At 42.4% G+C, this 18,511-nt stretch overlaps 1 protein-coding gene across 1 annotated transcript in view; it reads left to right on the top strand.

The window, feature by feature from the left end:
• Positions 1 to 3,604: 3,604 nt before the first annotated feature.
• Positions 3,605 to 18,511, top strand: part of kcnk12 (potassium channel, subfamily K, member 12) — an 82,611-nt gene continuing 67,704 nt past the window's right edge. Inside the window, exon 1 of the mRNA XM_061959394.1 lies at positions 3,605 to 3,941. Coding sequence (XP_061815378.1) covers positions 3,605 to 3,941 — 337 coding nt within the window. The remainder of the gene's footprint in view (positions 3,942 to 18,511) is intronic.

Here is an 18,511-nt window from a genome sequence, read left to right as displayed (position 1 = left end):
TGAGCTCCCTCCTCCATGGACCACTTTCTGCTAAGTACTTCTTGTTGTGTTTTTTCCAGTAAGTCTGGCTTTTTATTTGCACTTTGTTTTCTTTGCTACTTCGTTAGTTTCCCGGTGACGTTTTGTCACCGATAACCTTCAGTTGTACTTTTTACTACTCCCTTTAGTACACTTATTTGTTAAATTGATTTCTCCCTCTACCTGTCTACTCTGTCTCTACTTTGGGGTCCAGCTTCTGGCTTGTATACATATTGCTAACATATAGTCTAGATCAGGGTTGTCAATCCGGTTTTCATTGGGGGCCACATCGCAGTTATGGCTGCCACCAGAGGGCCAATTTTAACAGTGAATAATTAATGGCTTTGCCTCTGCATTTTATTATTAAATATATTGTTTTACGCACACTGTAAAAAAAAGAAATCTGTATATTTTCACAGTAAAATTCTGGGCACCATTTTTTTCATGTAAAATCTACACATTTTTTAAACATTATATTACAGTAGATGGGGAAAAGAAAGTACCCACTGTTTATTTACCATTTTAAAATGGTACCACAGTTATTTTAGGGTAAAATACTGGCAGCTTAGTTGCCAGAATTTTACTGTAAATATTAAGGTCGTTTTCAACATATACTGTAAATAGAAAAACAGTACCACTGGATTTTTTTTTTTTCCAGCAACTGAGCTGTCAGTTTGTTACCATACTATTTTTCCATTTACAGTAACAACAACCGTAGATTTTACAATTTAAAAAAAGGCAGCTTAGTCGGCAACATTTTATAGAAAAAGAGTGGTAGTGGTAGATAGATATTGAAGTATTTATTTTAATTTTAACAAATGTGTCGAAACTATGGTAATATATTATATGTTGCAATATTGCATAATATTAACATTTATGCAGTGCATATTTATATTTTTTTTGCCAAAATAGAAAGAACAAATACACTTAGCACAAAAATATAATGTACTTCATTGATGTATATTTTCCTAGGCGTTCGCCGGCCATATAAAATGATGTGACGGGCCAGATACGGCCCCCAAGCCTTGAGTTTGATACCTGTGGTCTATTTGATAAAAAAAGTATAATTTTTTTGCGTCTTAAGCACATAAGTGTAGCCTCCCTCTGTAAGAAAAAAAGTGGTGTCAATGTAGATGCACTGCACAACTGCTGCTAAAACGCCCATAAAAAGTGGTACATGTCTCCTGCTTTTTTGAAAACGTAGCAAAATGCCACAGGTAGGAGAGTGTCTCATTGCTGATGCCCTGTATAGTACACACAAAATCCTCATTTAAATAAGGCGGTCTGCACAATTTTCAATTGCACACGCAGTGTTAGTCGATAGCACGCAACGCGCCCACTAAGAGTACACGGTTGTGGCAGTATCTCACTGTCGTTCGGGTTCCATGGACCACCAAGGATAGACATCACTGCAAGCAGGGTTGACTTTGTTTATTTTTCAATACACCTTCCAGTCTCGTCGGGTCGCTTTTCAGCTCTTCCACTGCTCGCTCCTCGGTCCGCTTTTCCTCTGGCTCTTTTACTCTTGCGCGATGCATGTGCTTCTGGCTCTCCAGCTCCTTCTTCTGCCGTCGTTCTCGGCTGCCACCCTTTTATTCATTGAGAGGAGATTATATAATTGTGCCCAGGTGGGCGATCCATGCACCTGACATTTATCCCAGCGTCGATCCGGGCGCGCTCCGCATCACCGCTGGCCCTCCGGCCACGCCTCCTCGCCGCCATCTCGGCGTGCCCTGCCTCACTGTCGTCTGCCGGCCACGCCTCCCCATAACGGTATTTTATAGATTGCACAAGCTATTTAGCGTGAAGTATTTGGATATTAGGCCCCCGTATCCAGGGTAAATGCCACCTAACCTTATCCGTGTCCACACACAACAATGCCACCGTCTAAGACCCCCTCCCCTCCTCCGTCCGCCGGCGCAACACGACCTAGTACGCATGCGCGGAAAATGCGCACGTCATAGTCACCTCCAGTGTTGCTTTGTGTGCAAGTTCTTGAATTTAACTTATCTGAACAATATCCATTGTTGTGGTATTTCAACTAACTGGAATCCAGTGTGCTGTGGGGCCCTATTGTAGTGAATCACACCTGAGCCATCATAAATTAATCAAATCTTTAATAAACATGTGAAAGTAAACAATGTGACAAGGAACATTTTACAACAATCAATCTCGGGATCTAGACATCTGGTCAGGACATTCCTCACTCTTTTGCCTTCACCTTTATTGTCCATTTGTGTTTGGTGAATTCATATACTCTGTCATATACCGTGACATACATGGCGGACAATAACTGATACAGTCTGCTTTGCCAGTCCAAATGCAGTCGCCATTTTCCATAGTTAGTCTTCCCTTGACGGCCAGGTAATACTTATTTTGAGTTTTTTGCTGTTTTTCTGTGTCTAGTGTTTTAGTTCTTGTCTTGCGCTCCTTTCTTGGTGGCTTTTTCTATTTTTTTGGAATTTTCCTGTAGCAGTTTCATGTCTTATATTTCCCGCATCTACTTTGTTTTAGTAATTAAGAATATTTCAGTTGTTTTCATCCTTCTTTGTGGGGACATTGTTGATTGTCATGTCATGTTCGGATGTACGTTGTGGACGCCGTCTTTGCTCCACAGTAAGTTTTTGCTGTCGTCCAGCATTCTGTTTTGGTTTACTTTGTAGCCAGTTCAGTTTTAGTTTCGTTCTGCATAGCCTTCCCTAAGCTTCAATGCCTTTTCTTAGGGGCACTCACCTTTTGTTTATTTTTGTTTTAATCATAAGACACTTTTTTACCTGCATTTACAAAGCAATTAGCTACCGGCTGCCACCTACTGATATGGAATAGTATTACACGGTTACTCTACCGAGCTCCAGACAGCACCGATACTCAACAACAACACATCATTTGCAGACTATAATTACTGGTTTAACCCAAATAGGTGAAATTACATAATCTCCCACGGCACACCAGATTGTATCTCACGGCACACTAGTGTGTCGCGGCACAGTGGTTAAAAAACACTGCATTTGTGTTTCTTCACAAAGTGTAATTCTTTAAATCAAAGTATACTGGATCTTTAAGAATAATATTCCATCTCTCTTGTATACTGGATCTTTAAGAATAATGTTCCACCTCTCTTTACCTTCACCTCCCAGCGTGAGTTGAAAACAGCTTATAAGGCAAATAGTGTGCCAGTGCACATAGTGGAGAGATAGTATAGAGGAGGAAAGCGCGCCAGTGAGGCATGCAGTGTGCGGGCTGCAGCTCCCTCGCATCCCCGCGCAGAAGGATGGGCCAGACTGTGCCAAACATGTTCGGTCGTTTAACGCGAGGGTCTGGCACACACAGGTCGGCACTTTTCATTCCGTTTCCCGCATGCGTGTGACGACTATGACACTCCGCGCCAGCTTGCTTTCTCCTGAACTCTCCGTTCAAAGTGGATTCCCACAAGTGGAGATGCGCACTCCGCCATGGGACGGGGCGCAGGGGGGCGCTTGAGGGATCCCGGGAAAGTGCACCGACAGCGGGGCCGGTGACTTTTGATGCCGCCTCCGATGAGGAGCTTGTCGCTGTCCGACGCGCGAGTAGTGCTGAAATCCGGACGATGCCTGGCCCGCGTCTGCAAGGCTGCCGCTCCCTGCACTTGAACGAGGACAACGGCCGCTTCGTGCTGCTCGCCCTCCTTATCGTCCTGTACCTGCTGTGCGGCGCCGCGGTCTTCTCGGCCATAGAGAGGCCCTCGGAGTTGAGGGCCCACGGCCGCTGGAACGGGACCCTGCGGAACTTCAGCGAGACCTTCAACATCAGCCTGGGGGAGCTCAACTCTTTCCTGCGGGAGTACGAGGCGGCCATCGCCGCCGGGATCCGGGCGGATGCTCTGAGGCCACGATGGGATTTTACAGGAGCTTTTTACTTTGTTGGAACTGTGGTATCAACTATAGGTATGTCATCTATTATTGTTGGTCATAAGCTGTACAGTATATGCGATATCAATGCTTGACCCTTGTTCTGTCTATCCATCTGTATCTAGAATTGCAGCAAATTACTGCCTGATAATTACAGTAACATTTACCGTGAAATATCTTCACAGCAATTTACTGTAACTGCAGAGTTGTGATCTTACCATAATAATAATAATAAATTGTATTTATAAGGTGCCTTTCTGGGCACTCAAGGACACCGTACAAAATCACAACAATAAAATCAAATTGGATAAAAAAAACAACAACAACAACAACAAAGAGAAAAGAAAATATGATTACAATGAATAAGCAGTCAGGAATAGGTGTCATGATCCGTTACCCGGATCATGGCATGATTTATGTTGGTAATGTTTCTGTTTTAGTCTGTTTCCTGGGTGCACCCTCTTTCCCTGTTTACTGTTGGTTTCCATGGGCACTGATTCTCCTCACCTGTCTTAGTTTTGCAATTAGTGTTCCCACCAGGTGTTTTGGTTAATCACTCCCCTTTATAGTTTCCTGTCACCCAGCAATAGTTGCTGGGTCAATGTTTGCTTTATGCAACATTCCCCTGGTTTTCTCCTCGCTCTTTAGATTACTCTGCCGTCCAGCATTCCCCGTTTTTCACCCTTGGTGACATTTTGTTTTTTTGTTTAGCTCCACGCTTGCTAGCGTCCTCAGTTTTGTATTTTTGTCCTGCCTTTTATTTATTAAAATACTTAATCTTACCTGTATGCCGCTCCTGCTTGTTTTCTGCCTTGGAAGGAACACGACCAGCGCAGCAATGCGCCCCCCAAGGCGTAACAATAGGTGTGTTTTGAGTCTTGATTTGAAGAGGGATATTGAATCTAAGTTGCGAAGGTCTGGTGGTAAAGAGTTCCAAAGATGTGGGGCAGAGCGGCGGAAAGCTCGGGCACCCATGTTGGACAGTTTAAAAAAAGGGACAGTGAGATGGATGGATGAAGAGGATCTTAGGGAACGTGAGCGCGTGGCGACATGGATCAGGTCAGAGAGATATGATGGAGAGAGGTTATGGATGGCTTTGAAAGTGAGGAGAATTATTTTAAAGTGGATGCGATGTTTGATGGGTAGCCAGTGGAGTTGCTGCAGAACAGGGGTGATGTGCTGGATTGAAGGGGTTCTGGTGATTATCCGGGCTGCAGAGTTCTGGAGAAGCTGAAGTTTGTGAAGTGACTTCATTACAATAACGTTTAAACTAAATACTGTAAGTTAATTACAATACCATCACAGCTACATGCTCTAACTTCACAATTGTAATAATTATAGTTAATTACTCTCTCGGTTTAAAAGCATACTTACTGTACAATAGTGTGCAAGGTATAGTCTACGGAACACCTCAATAGACAAATCAGTTTGATTTAAAGTCATTTGTTGTGGTAATATAGAGCAGTGTTTTTCAACCACGGTGCCGCGGCACACTAGTGTGCCGTGAGATACAGTCTGGTGTGCCGTGGGAGATTACCTAATTTCACCTATTTGGGTTAAAAATATTTTTTGCAAACCAGTAATTATAGTCTGCAAATGATGTGTTGTTGTTGAGTGTCGGTGCTGTCTAGAGCTCGGCAGAGTAACCGTGTAATACTCTTCCATATCAGTAGGTGGCAGCAGGTAGCCAATTGCTTTGTAGATGTGGGAAACAGCAGGAGGCAGCGTGCAGGTAAAAAGGTGTCTAATGCTTAAACCAAAAATAAACAAAAGGTGAATGCCGCTAAGAAAAGACATTGAAGCTTAGGGAAGGCTATGCAGAATGAAACTAAAACTGAACTGGCTACAAAGTAAATAAAAACAGAATGCTGGACGACAGCAAAGACTTACAGTGGAGCAAAGACGACGTCCACAAAGTACATCCGAACATGACATGACAATCAACAATATCTCCACAAAGAAGGATAAAAACAACTGAAATATTCTTGATTGCTAAAACAAAGTAGATGCGGGAAATATCGCTCAAAGGAAGACATGAAACTGCTACAGGAAAATACCAAAAAAAAGAGAAAAAGCCACCAAAGAACTAAAACACTACACACAGGAAAACAGCAAAAAACTCCAAATAAGTCAGAGTGTGATGTGACAGGTGGTGACAGTACACCTACTTTGAGACAAGAGCTATAGTGATGCATGCTTGGTTATGCTTTAAAGTCATATCCAACAATTGCGCAATTGCGGCAACAACTTTTTACTGTCAACTGAGTTTCGTTTTTTAATGATTTCTGCTGGTGATGTGCCTCCGGATTTTTTCAACGCAAAAAATGTGCCTTGGTTCAAAAAAAGGTTGAAAGACACTGATATAGAGTACCATGATTACAGTATTTTACTGTCAAACAACAGTAATTGCTGTCTATCTATTGAGTGTTGTGGTAATATCCCAGCAGGCACAAGACATTGGTACAACGCTGATTATATATACGTGTCCTTTAAAACTGACTTTGAAACAACGTTGCAAAATAGTTGTATTTGTAAATTGAGACAACGTTGATGTCTAACGTTGGAGCCACGTTGTTGGTTGGGAAATGACCAAATTTCAATGGTCAGATATACGTCTCAACCCGACGTTGAATAAACATAGTCAAAAAGCATGTTGTTTCAACGTTGTATTTGTGTGGTAGAATGACCAGAAATTAAAGGTCAAATCAACATCAGACGCCAACATTGATTAAACGTTGTCAAAAAGCATGTTTTTCCAGTTTGAGTTGCTCAACATCAGGACCTAATTCCACAAGTTCTCAATGTTGTTTTAATGTCTTATGCCTGCTGCGATATGCTCTAACTTCACAATTGTTATATTTAGAGTTAATTACTCTCTCGGTTTAAAAGCATACTGACACTTACTGTACAATAATGTGCAACGTATAGTCTACAGAACACCTTAAGAGGAAACGGCGTGGCGCGGTTGGGAGAGTGGTTGGGAGAGTGGCCGTGCCAGCAACCTGAGGGTTCCTGGTTCGATCCCCAGCTTCTACCAACCTAGTCACGTCCGTTGTGTCCTTGGGCAAGACACTTCACTCTTACTCCTGATAGGTCGTGGTTAGCGCCTTGCATGGTAGCTCCCGCCATCAGTGTGTGAATGAGTGTGTGAATGTGTGTGTGAATGGGTGAATATGGAAAGTGTCAAAGCGCTTTGAGTACCTTGAAGGTACAAACCCCGTTTCCATATAAGTTGGGAAATTGTGTTACATGTAAATATAAACGGAATACAATGATTTGCAAATCATTTTCAACCCATATTCAGTTGAATATGCTACAAAGACAACATATTTGATGTTAAAACTGATAAACATTTTTTTTTTTGCAAATAATCATTAACTTTAGAATTTGATGCCAGCAACACGTGACAAAGAAGTTGGGAAAGGTGGCAATAAATACTGATAAAGTTGAGAAATGCTCATCAAACACTTATTTGGAACATCTCACAGGTGTGCAGGCTAATTGGGAACAGGTGGGTGCCATGATTGGGTATAAAAACCGCTTCCCAAAAAATGCTCAGTCTTTCACAAGACAGGATGGGGCGAGGTACACCCCTTTGTCCACAACTGTGTGAGCAAATAGTCAAACAGTTTAAGAACAACGTTTCTCAAAGTGCAATTGCAAGAAATTTAGGGATTTCAACATCTACGGTCCATAATAACATCAAAAGGTTCAGAGAATCTGGAGAAATCACACCACGTAAGCGGCATGGCCGGAAACCAACATTGGATGACCGTGACCTTCGATCCCTCAGACGGCACTGTATCAAAAACCGACATCAATCTCTAAAGGATATCACCACATGGGCTCAGGAACACTTCAGAAAACCACTGTCACTAAATACAGTTGGTCGCTACATCTGTAAGTGCAAGTTAAAGCTCTACTATGCAAAGCCAAAGCCATTTATCAACAACATCCAGAAACGCCGCCGGCTTCTCTGGGCTCGAGATCATCTAAGATGGACTGATGCAAAGTGGAAAAGTGTTCTGTGGTCTGACGAGTCCACATTTCAAATTGTTTTTGGAAATATTCGACATCGTGTCATCCGGACCAAAGGGGAAGCGAACCATCCAGACTGTTATCGACGCAAAGTTGAAAAGCCAGCATCTGTGATGGTATGAGGGTGCATTAGTGCCCAAGACATGGGTAACTTACACATCTGTGAAGGCACCATTAATGCTGAAAGGTACATACAGGTTTTGGAACACATGCTGCCATCTAAGCGCCATCTTTTTTAAAAAAAAAATAAAGTTTAGGAGTTTGAACATCAAGTATGTTGTCTTTGTAGTGCATTCAATTGAATATGGGTTGAAAATGATTTGCAAATCATTTTATTCCGTTTATAATTACATCTAACACAATTTCCCAATCATATGGAAACGGGGTTTGTAGAAAAGCACTATACAAGTATAACCCATTTACCAATTAAGAGACGAATCAGATTGATTTACAGTAATTTGTTGTGGTGATATCCCAGCAGAGGTCGGGTGCGATGTGAGCTGGGTGGCAGCCGAGGGCAGGGCACTTGGCGGTCCGATCCTCGGCTACAGAAGCTAGCTCTTGGGACGTGGAACGTCACCTCGCTGGGGGGGAAGGAGCCTGAGCTAGTGCGCGAGGTGGAGAAGTTCCGACTAGATATAGTTGGACTCACTTCGACGCACAGCAAGGGCTCTGGAACCAGTTCCCTCGAGAGGGGCTGGACTCTCTTCCACTCTGGCGTTGCCGGCAGTGAGAGGCGACGGGCTGGGGTGGCAATTCTTGTTTCCCCCCGGCTCAGAGCCTGTACGTTGGAGTTCAACCCGGTGGACGAGAGGGTAGCTTCCCTCCGCCTTCGGGTGGGGGAACGGGTCCTGACTGTGGTTTGCGCTTACGCGCCAAACCGCAGCTCAGAGTACCCACCCTTTTTGGATTCACTCGAGGGAGTACTTGAGAGTGCTCCCCCGGGTGATTCCCTCGTTCTACTGGGGGACTTCAATGCTCATGTTGGCAGCGACAGTGAAACCTGGAGAGGCGTGATTGGGAAGAATGGCTGCCCGGATCTGAACCCGAGTGGTGTTTTGTTATTGGACTTTTGTGCCCGTCACAGATTGTCCATAACGAACACCATGTTCAAACATAAGGGTGTCCATATGTGCACTTGGCACCAGGACACCCTAGGCCGCAGTTCCATGATCGACTTTGTAGTTGTGTCATGGGATTTGCGGCCTCATGTTTTGGACACTCGGGTGAAGAGAGGGGCGGAGCTTTCTACCGATCACCACCTGGTGGTGAGTTGGCTGCGATGGTGGGGGAGGATGCCGGACAGACCTGGCAGGCCCAAACGCATTGTGAGGGTTTGCTGGGAACGTCTGGCAGAGTCTCCTGTCAGAGAGAGTTTCAATTCCCACCTCCGGAAGAACTTTGAACATGTCACGAGGGAGGTGCTGGACATTGAGTCCGAATGGACCATGTTCCGCGCCTCTATTGTTGAGGCGGCTGATTGGAGCTGTGGCCGCAAGGTAGTTGGTGCTTGTCGTGGCGGTAATCCTAGAACCCGTTGGTGGACACCGGCGGTGAGGGATGCCGTCAAGCTGAAGAAGGAGTCCTATCGGGTTCTTTTGGCTCATAGGACTCCTGAGGCAGCGGACAGGTACCGACAGGCCAAGCGGTGTGCGGCTTCAGCGGTCGCAGAGGCAAAAACTCGGACATGGGAGGAGTTCGGTGAGGCCATGGAAAACGACTTCCGGACGGCTTCGAAGCAATTCTGGACCACCATCCGCCGCCTCAGGAAGGGGAAGCAGTGCACTATCAACACCGTGTATGGCGAGGATGGTGTTCTGCTGACCTCGACTGCGCATGTTGTGGATCGGTGGAGGGAATACTTCGAAGACCTCCTCAATCCCACCAACACGTCTTCCTATGAGGAAGCAGTGCCTGGGGAGTCTGTGGTGGGCTCTCCTATTTCTGGGGCTGAGGTTGCTGAGGTAGTTAAAAAGCTCCTCGGTGGCAAGGCCCCGGGGGTAGATGAGATCCGCCCGGAGTTCCTTAAGGCTCTGGATGCTGTGGGGCTGTCTTGGTTGACAAGACTCTGCAGCATCGCGTGGACATCGGGGGCGGTACCACTGGATTGGCAGACCGGGGTGGTGGTTCCTCTTTTTAAGAAGGGGAACCGGAGAGTGTGTTCTAACTATCGTGGGATCACACTCCTCAGCCTTCCCGGTAAGGTCTATTCAGGTGTACTGGAAAGGAGGCTACGCCGGATAGTCGAACCTCGGATTCAGGAGGAACAGTGTGGTTTTCGTCCTGGTCGTGGAACTGTGGACCAGCTCTATACTCTCGGCAGGGTCCTTGAGGGTGCATGGGAGTTTGCCCAACCAGTCTACATGTGTTTTGTGGACTTGGAGAAGGCATTCGACCGTGTCCCTCGGGAAGTCCTGTGGGGAGTGCTCAGAGAATATGGGGTATCGGACTGTCTGATTGTGGCAGTCCGCTCCCTGTATGATCAGTGCCAGAGCTTGGTCCGCATTGCCGGTAGTAAGTCGGACACGTTTCCAGTGAGGGTTGGACTCCGCCAAGGCTGCCCTTTGTCACCGATTCTGTTCATAACCTTTATGGACAGAATTTCTAGGCGCAGTCAAGGCGTTGAGGAGATCTGGTTTGGTGGCTGCAGGATTAGGTCTCTGCTTTTTGCAGATGATGTGGTCCTGATGGCTTCATCTGGCCAGGATCTTCAGCTCTCACTGGATCGGTTCGCAGCTGAGTGTGAAGCGACTGGGATGAGAATCAGCACCTCCAAGTCCGAGTCCATGGTTCTCGCCCGGAAAAGGGTGGAGTGCCATCTCCGGGTTGGGGAGGAGATCTTGCCCCAAGTGGAGGAGTTCAAATACCTCGGAGTCTTGTTCACGAGTGAGGGAAGAGTGAATCGTGAGATCGACAGGCGGATCGGTGCGGCGTCTTCAGTAATGCGGACGCTGTATCGATCCGTTGTGGTGAAGAAGGAGCTGAGCCGGAAGGCAAAGCTCTCAATTTACCAGTCGATCTACGTTCCCATCCTCACCTATGGTCATGAGCTTTGGGTTATGACCGAAAGGACAAGATCACGGGTACAAGCGGCCGAAATTAGTTTCCTCCGCCGGGTGGCGGGGCTCTCCCTTAGAGATAGGGTGAGAAGCTCTGCCATCCGGGAGGAGCTCAAAGTAAAGCCGCTGCTCCTCCACATCGAGAGGAGCCAGATGAGGTGGTTCGGGCATCTGGTCAGGATGCCACCCGAACGCCTCCCTAGGGAGGTGTTTAGGGCACGTCCGACCGGTAGGAGGCCGCGGGGAAGACCCAGGACACGTTGGGAAGACTATGTCTCCCGGCTGGCCTGGGAACGCCTCGGGGTCCCACAGGAAGAGCTGGACAAAGTGGCTGGGGAGAGGGAAGTCTGGGCTTCCCTGCTTAGGCTGCTGCCCCCGCGACCCGACCTCGGATAAGCGGAAGAAGATGGATGGATGGATGGATGGATATCCCAGCAGGCACAAGACATTGGTACAACGTTGACTGTACATACATGCATGTCCTTTAAAACTGACAACGTTGCAAAACAGACAACGTTGATGTCTAACGTTGGAGCCACGTTGTTGGTTGGGAAATGACCAAATTTCAATGGTCAGATCAATGTCACAACGCGACATTGAATGAAGGTTGTCAAAAAGCATGTTGTTTCAACATTGTATTTGTGTGGTAAAATGACCAGAAATTAAAGGTCAAATCAACATCAGACGCCAATTTTGATTACCGTATTTTCCGCACCATAAGCCGCCCTGGGTTATAAGCCGCGCCTTCAATGAACGGCATATTTCAAAACTTTGTCCACCTATAAGCCGCCCCGTGTTATAAGCCGCATCTAACTGCGCTAAAGGGAATGTCAAAAAAACAGTCAGATAGTTCAGTCAAACTTTAATAATATATTAAAAACCAGCGTGATGTGGGCGCGCATGGAGTCGTATATCAACATGGACGGAGCTGCGTGAAAAAAGCCACCCGGCCTCTTCGCGTAAACTTCCCTTAACCACTCTCTCATCTTTTCTTCATCCATCCACCCCTTCGAGTTAGCTTTTATGATGACGCCGGCTGGAAAGGTCTCTTTTGGCAAGGTCTTCCTTTTGAAATTCACCATGGGTGGAAGTTTCTGGCCATTAGCATGGCAAGCTAGAACCACAGTGAAGGATGACTTCTCATTCCCTGTGGTGCGAATATTCACCGTACGTGCTCCCGTTGTATCCACAGTGCGGTTCACAGGAATATCAAAAGTCAGTGGAACCTCGTCCATGTTGATAATGTTCTCTGGCCGGATCTTTTTTTCAGCTATCTTGTTTTTCCAATATGCACGGAAAGTAGCCAGCTTTTCTTGAAAGTCTTTAGGCAGTTGCTGTGAAATAGTAGTCCGTGTGCGGATGGAGAGATTGCGTCTTTTCATGAACCGGAAACCTGTCGCTTAGTAGGAGCCATTTTGTGGTCTTTACAGATGTAAACACACAAAGGAAATGAAACGTAATATCCGAGCGCTTCTTCTTCTTCTACGGGGGCGGGTGGTTGCTTACAGTAGAAGAAGAAGCGCTTCCTTTTCTATGGGGGCGGGTGCTTACCTTGGCGGTTGCTTGCCGTAGAAGAAGAAGCGCTTCCTGTTCTACGGGGAAAAAAGATGGCGGCTGTTTACCGTAGTTGCGAGACCTAAACTTTATGAAAATGAATCTTAATATTAATCCATATATAAAGCGCACCGGGTTATAAGCCGCACTGTCAGCTTTTGAGTAAATTTGTGGTTTTTAGGTGCGGCTAATAGTGCGGAAAAAAGCATGTTTTTCCAACGTTATGTTTGAGTTGCTCAACATCAGGACCTAATTCCACAAGTTCTCAATGTTGTTTTAATGTCTTATGCCTGCTGCGATATGCTCTAACTTCACAATTGTAATAATTATAGTTAATTACTCTCTCTCTTTAAAAGCATACTGACACTTACTGTACAACATTGTGCAAGGTATAGTCTACGGAACACCTTAAAGAGACAAATCAGTTTGATTTGCAGTCATTTGTTGTGGTAATATCGCAGCAGGCACAAAACATTGGTACAACGTTGTTTATACATACATGTCCTTTAAAACTGACTTTCAAACAACGTTGCAAAATAGTTGTATTTGTAAATTGAGACAACATTGATGTCTAACGTTGGATCCACGTTTTTGGTTGGGAAATGACCAAATGTCAATGGTCAAATCAATGTCACAACCCGACATTGAATAAACGTTGTCAAAAAGCATGTTGTTACAAACGTATTTGGGTGGGGAAATATTAATTGGTAAATGACCAGAAATCAAAGGTCAAATCAACATCAGACGCCAACATTGATTAAACGCCGTCAAATAGCATATTTTTCCAATGTTATGTTTGTCAAGACGTGGACTATGGGGTGTTTGTTTTCCCGAGATGCAAGTAAAGTTGGATCGGACATGGCTTGGAGGTAAATACATGATTTTATTTTAACACTAAAAAAAGGTTCAAAACTAAAGGCGTGCACAAAGGCGGAGAACAAACTTGACTAATGAAACAAAAACTTGCACTTGGGCAAAAAACTATGAACATGAAACAAAAAACAAAAAAACACTTACTGTGACAAGAATACACAAAACTCACGTGGCAAGAAACGAGCAGCATGACAACTATGGCAGCATGACAATGGCATGAGTAGTAAGGATATCAGATAGCATGGGTGTCAAGGAAGTAATGTCGCCAGACCGACTGCCTGGCAACTGCAAGCTTAAATAATACCGACATGATTAGTGACAGGTGCACGAGTGCAAAACGTGAGACAGGTGAAACTAATGAGTAGTCATGGAAACAAAACAAGCAAGAGTGCACAACCAGGAACTAAAAAGAGTCCAAAAAACAAACAGCACATGGCCAAACAAAAACATGATCAACAGACATGACAATGTTTGAGTTCCTCAAAATCAGGACCTAATTCCACAAGTTCTCAACGGTGTTTTAATGTCTTGTGCCTGCTGCGATATGCTCTAACTTCACAATTGTAATAGTTATAGTTAATCACTCTCTCGGTTTAAAAGCATACTGACACTCACTATACAAGAGTGTGCAAGGTATAGTTTACGGAACACCTTAAGAGACAAATCTGTTTCATTTACAGTAATTTGTTGTGGTAATATAGAGGACTATGATTACAGTATTTTACTATCAAACAACAGTAATTGCTGTAAAGTATATGGATATTGTAATGTTTACAGTTATTTGTTATGTTACAGTAAATGTTGATTGCAGTATTGTACTGTGAAAAGGTACTGTTAGATGCTGGTCAATTTTGCTGTCTATCTATCTATCTATCTATCTATCTATCTATCTATCTATCTATCTATCTATCTACAGTATCTATCTATCTATCTATCTATCTATCTATCTGTCTGTCTATCTATCTATCTATCTATCTATCTATCTATCTATCTATCTATCTATCTATCCATTCATTTATCTATCTATCTATCTGTCTAAATATACAGCTGGCCACACCATAGGCAGTCTTGCCTGCGAGACGTCCCAAGTTCAGTGTTACAAATGTAGGTCATTGATCATTTATTTGTGTTATGGCACCAGTTTATATGCCACAATCCAAACAACCTCTCCCGCTCATGGTGCAAATAAACCATAACCAACACAGAAAGTTAACAAATGTGGCACACCTGCAGATGCCACCTGCTGTAGACATTATAAAAAATACCTGAGCACCATGCACAATTTAAAATTACACCCATTTAAGGCCAATACAATTCATGATAGTTAAAATGCAAAACAATTTCCCTCCACACTGCCATGTTTGGCATTTTAGCTGTTTGATGTATCTGATTGATTACAAAATGTTAAGGAGGTCGTCACGGAACTAAAAAAGGTAGGAGCAGAACTTTCACATACTTTTGATATTCAATGTTTTATTGCTTATACATCAAATTACATTGTTGTCGGGATCTGATGTGTGTAGGGGGAGGGGGGCTTGTTAATTACAGTTCAAGTTATGTGTTGTTTTTCAGTCTGGTAGCTATAGCTTGCTGACATCAATGTAAACTGAAGTGTCTGATCAAAGGAGGATTACCTCCAAATTCTTCAGGACAACCTGCCGTTTGTAAAATCATCAGCCCGGAGGTTGGGTGTTGGGCGCAGTTGGGTGTTCCAACAGGACAATGACCCCAAACACACGTCAAAAGTGGTAAAGGAATGGCTAAATCAGGCTAGAATTAAGGTTTTAAAATGGCCTTCCCAAAGTCCTGACTTAAACGTGTGGACAATGCTGAAGAAACAAGTCCATGTCAGAAAACCAACAAATTTAGCTGAACTGCACCAATTTTGTCAAGAGGAGTGATCAAAAATTCAGCCAGAAGCTTGTGGATGGCTACCAAAAGCGCCTTATTGCAGTGAAACTTGCCAAGGGACATGTAACCAAATATTAACATTGCTGTATGGATACTTTTGACCCAGCAGATTTGGTCACATTTTCAGTAAACTCATAATAAATTCATAAAAGAACCAAACTTCATGAAGGTTTTTTGTGACCAACAAGGATGTGCTCCAATCACTCTATCACAAAAAAATAAGAGTTGTAGAAATGATTGGAAACTCAAGACAGCCATGACATTATGTTTTTCACAAGTGTATGTAAACTTTTGACCACGACTGTAGTTAATTAATGAGCATATTATTTATTATATTGTATAGCTCATATTGTACTCACCAGCCACACCCTGGCCTGCTTGTATGTGACAAACATTTTCAACTTCTGGTTCAATGGTTATCATCACACTCTTATTATCCACAATAGTACCCTTATTTGGTAGGCAAGAAAAACCTAAGAACTTTGCGTTTTGTTCCACTTTTAAGGCATAATTTTTTGATAAAACTATACGACAAGTTTTTTTCTATTAACCCACATTAGAGCAATATGAAGAAGAAAGTTAATTGCAATGTTGAATTTCCCGAAATATCAAACTCATATAACTATTTGCATTTTTTGCTGATATTATAGGCTTTTTTCGTAAAATATTTGTCATGAATTGACCTACATTGGATTGGTTTGATCGTGTTCAATCAGGGCCGCCCGAGGTTAAATTGGGGCCTTAAACAAACATTTTTTGGAAACCCTCCCCAAAAAATGTTTTAACTTTTTTTTAATTAATGTGAAACGACTTTTAGACATTTCTGATCAAACTTTAATTTAATTTCATCCATGTTTTGTACTAAAATGACTTCACGATAAAGAAAGTGACCAATATTTTTTTTGTGTGTCTTCATTTTGTACATTACAAGATGACATTGAGGATGTTCGATCCAGATTTACTGTATTTGAATGTTTTTCTTCTTTTGGTTTTGCTAATATTGTTAGAATATTAGGTTAGCGCATTTAAAAGGCGGACAGCTTCAGCCCTAAACTGTTTGTTTTAGTTAATGTTTTGTTTGCTTGTTTGTTATGTATTATTCATTTTGTAAGAACATGCTGATAATAAAAAATATAACACATTTTGTACAAAATAACAAACATAACATCATTAAAACATACATTTGCATATTCTCCTGATAGTTGATGCCAGTACTATTATTTACAAGCCCAGCACTCACGCTATGTGGGGAAATGAGCCATTATATTCTTATCTGTTACAGAGCAGGTAGGGGCTAGAAACATTTTTACAAATAAAATAGTTTATGTGAAACCATTTTTGCACTTTTTAAATCCAACTTCAATGTGATGCATATTTTGTATCAAAATTAAATATTGGGAAATAAATGTATCAATAATGTATTTTTCTTTAGTACAAAATAAAAATGATGCATCATGAAAAAAATAAACTGCCACTGCCCTCTAAGACAAGCACTAACACTAAGCAGTAGGTTTCAATGGGAAAATGTGTCCTTATTTTCTTGTCGGTGACGGAGCAGGAAGTGGCCAAGAATACGTTTGCTGTAAAGTTTCATATGAAACACCCTGTTTTTCATTAATTACATTTGACCTACATGTGCTTCTTCACGTAAAATAATGATTAATAAACAAAAAGGTGAAGAATACATTTGCACACCCTTGCTCTGTGTAGCAAAGGAAAAGAGTAGATAATATTTGCATTAACACTTAAAAAAAAATACAAAACCTAAAACCAGTGAAGTTGGCACATTGAGTAAATCGTAAATAAAAACAGAATACAATGATTTGCAAATACTTTGCAAATCCTTTTCAACCTACAAACGTATATTCAATTGATTAGACTGCAGACAAGATCCTTAACGTTCGACTTTGTTATTCTTTGCAAATATTAGTTCATTTGGAATTTGATGCCTGCAACATATTTAAAAAAAGCTGGCACAAGTGGCAAAAAAGACTGAGGAAGTTGATCATCAAACACTTATTTGAAATATTACACAGGTGAACAGGCTAATTGGGAACAGGTGGGTGCCATGGTTGGGTATAAAAGCAGCTTCCATGAAATGCTCAGTCATTCACAAACAAGGATGAGGCGAGGGTCACCACTTTGTGAACAAATGCCTGAGCAAATTGTTTAAGAACAACATTTCTCAACCAGCTATTGCAAGGAATTTAGGGATTTCACCATCTACGGTCCGTAATATCATCAAAAGGTTCAGAGAATCTGGGAAAATCACTGCATGTAAAAAACAAGGCTCAAAACCAACATTGAATGCCCGTGACCTTCGATCCCTCAGGCGGTATTGCATCAAAAAGCGACATCAGTGTGTAAAGCAGGGGTCCCCAAACTACGGACTTTTTTTTGTATTATTTTTGTATTTGTATTTGTCCTTACTAGTCCATTTTCTACTGTCTCCTAGCCACTCAGGCAAATCATATTGTCTAAAAATGCATTTTACCATCGATAACGTGACATGCAGCAAGTGCGCTCTTTAAGTCAATTAGTGCATGATGAATATATATAAATAAATATATATATATATATATATATATATATATATATATATATATATATATATATATATATATATATATATATATACACACACATATAGACACATATACATATATACACATATACATATATATATATACATATATACACATACACATATATATATATATCTACACATATACATATATATATACATGGACATATACATATACATATATACACACATATATACACATTTACATATACATATACATATACATATATACACACACACACACACACACACACACACACACATTTACATATATATAAATATATATATATATATATATATATATATATATATATATATATATATATATATATATATATATATATATATATATATATATATATAGTGCGGCCCCCAGCCACATTGTTTTACCCCAATGCGGCCCCGGAGTCAAACATTTTGGGGACCCCTGGTGTAAAGGATATCACCACATGAGCTCAGGAACACTTCAGAAAACCACTGTCAGTCACTACAGTTCGTCGCTACATCTGTAAGTGCAAGTTAAAACTCTACTATGCAAAGCCAAAGCCATTTATCAACAACACCCAGAAACGCCGCCGGCTTCGCTG

Source organism: Nerophis lumbriciformis, linkage group LG02, assembly GCF_033978685.3.
Source record: "Nerophis lumbriciformis linkage group LG02, RoL_Nlum_v2.1, whole genome shotgun sequence".
Taxonomy (NCBI): Eukaryota; Metazoa; Chordata; class Actinopteri; order Syngnathiformes; family Syngnathidae; genus Nerophis; species Nerophis lumbriciformis.
The sequence above is the reverse complement of the archived record's forward strand: the minus strand, read 5'-3'. Positions and strand labels throughout refer to the sequence as shown.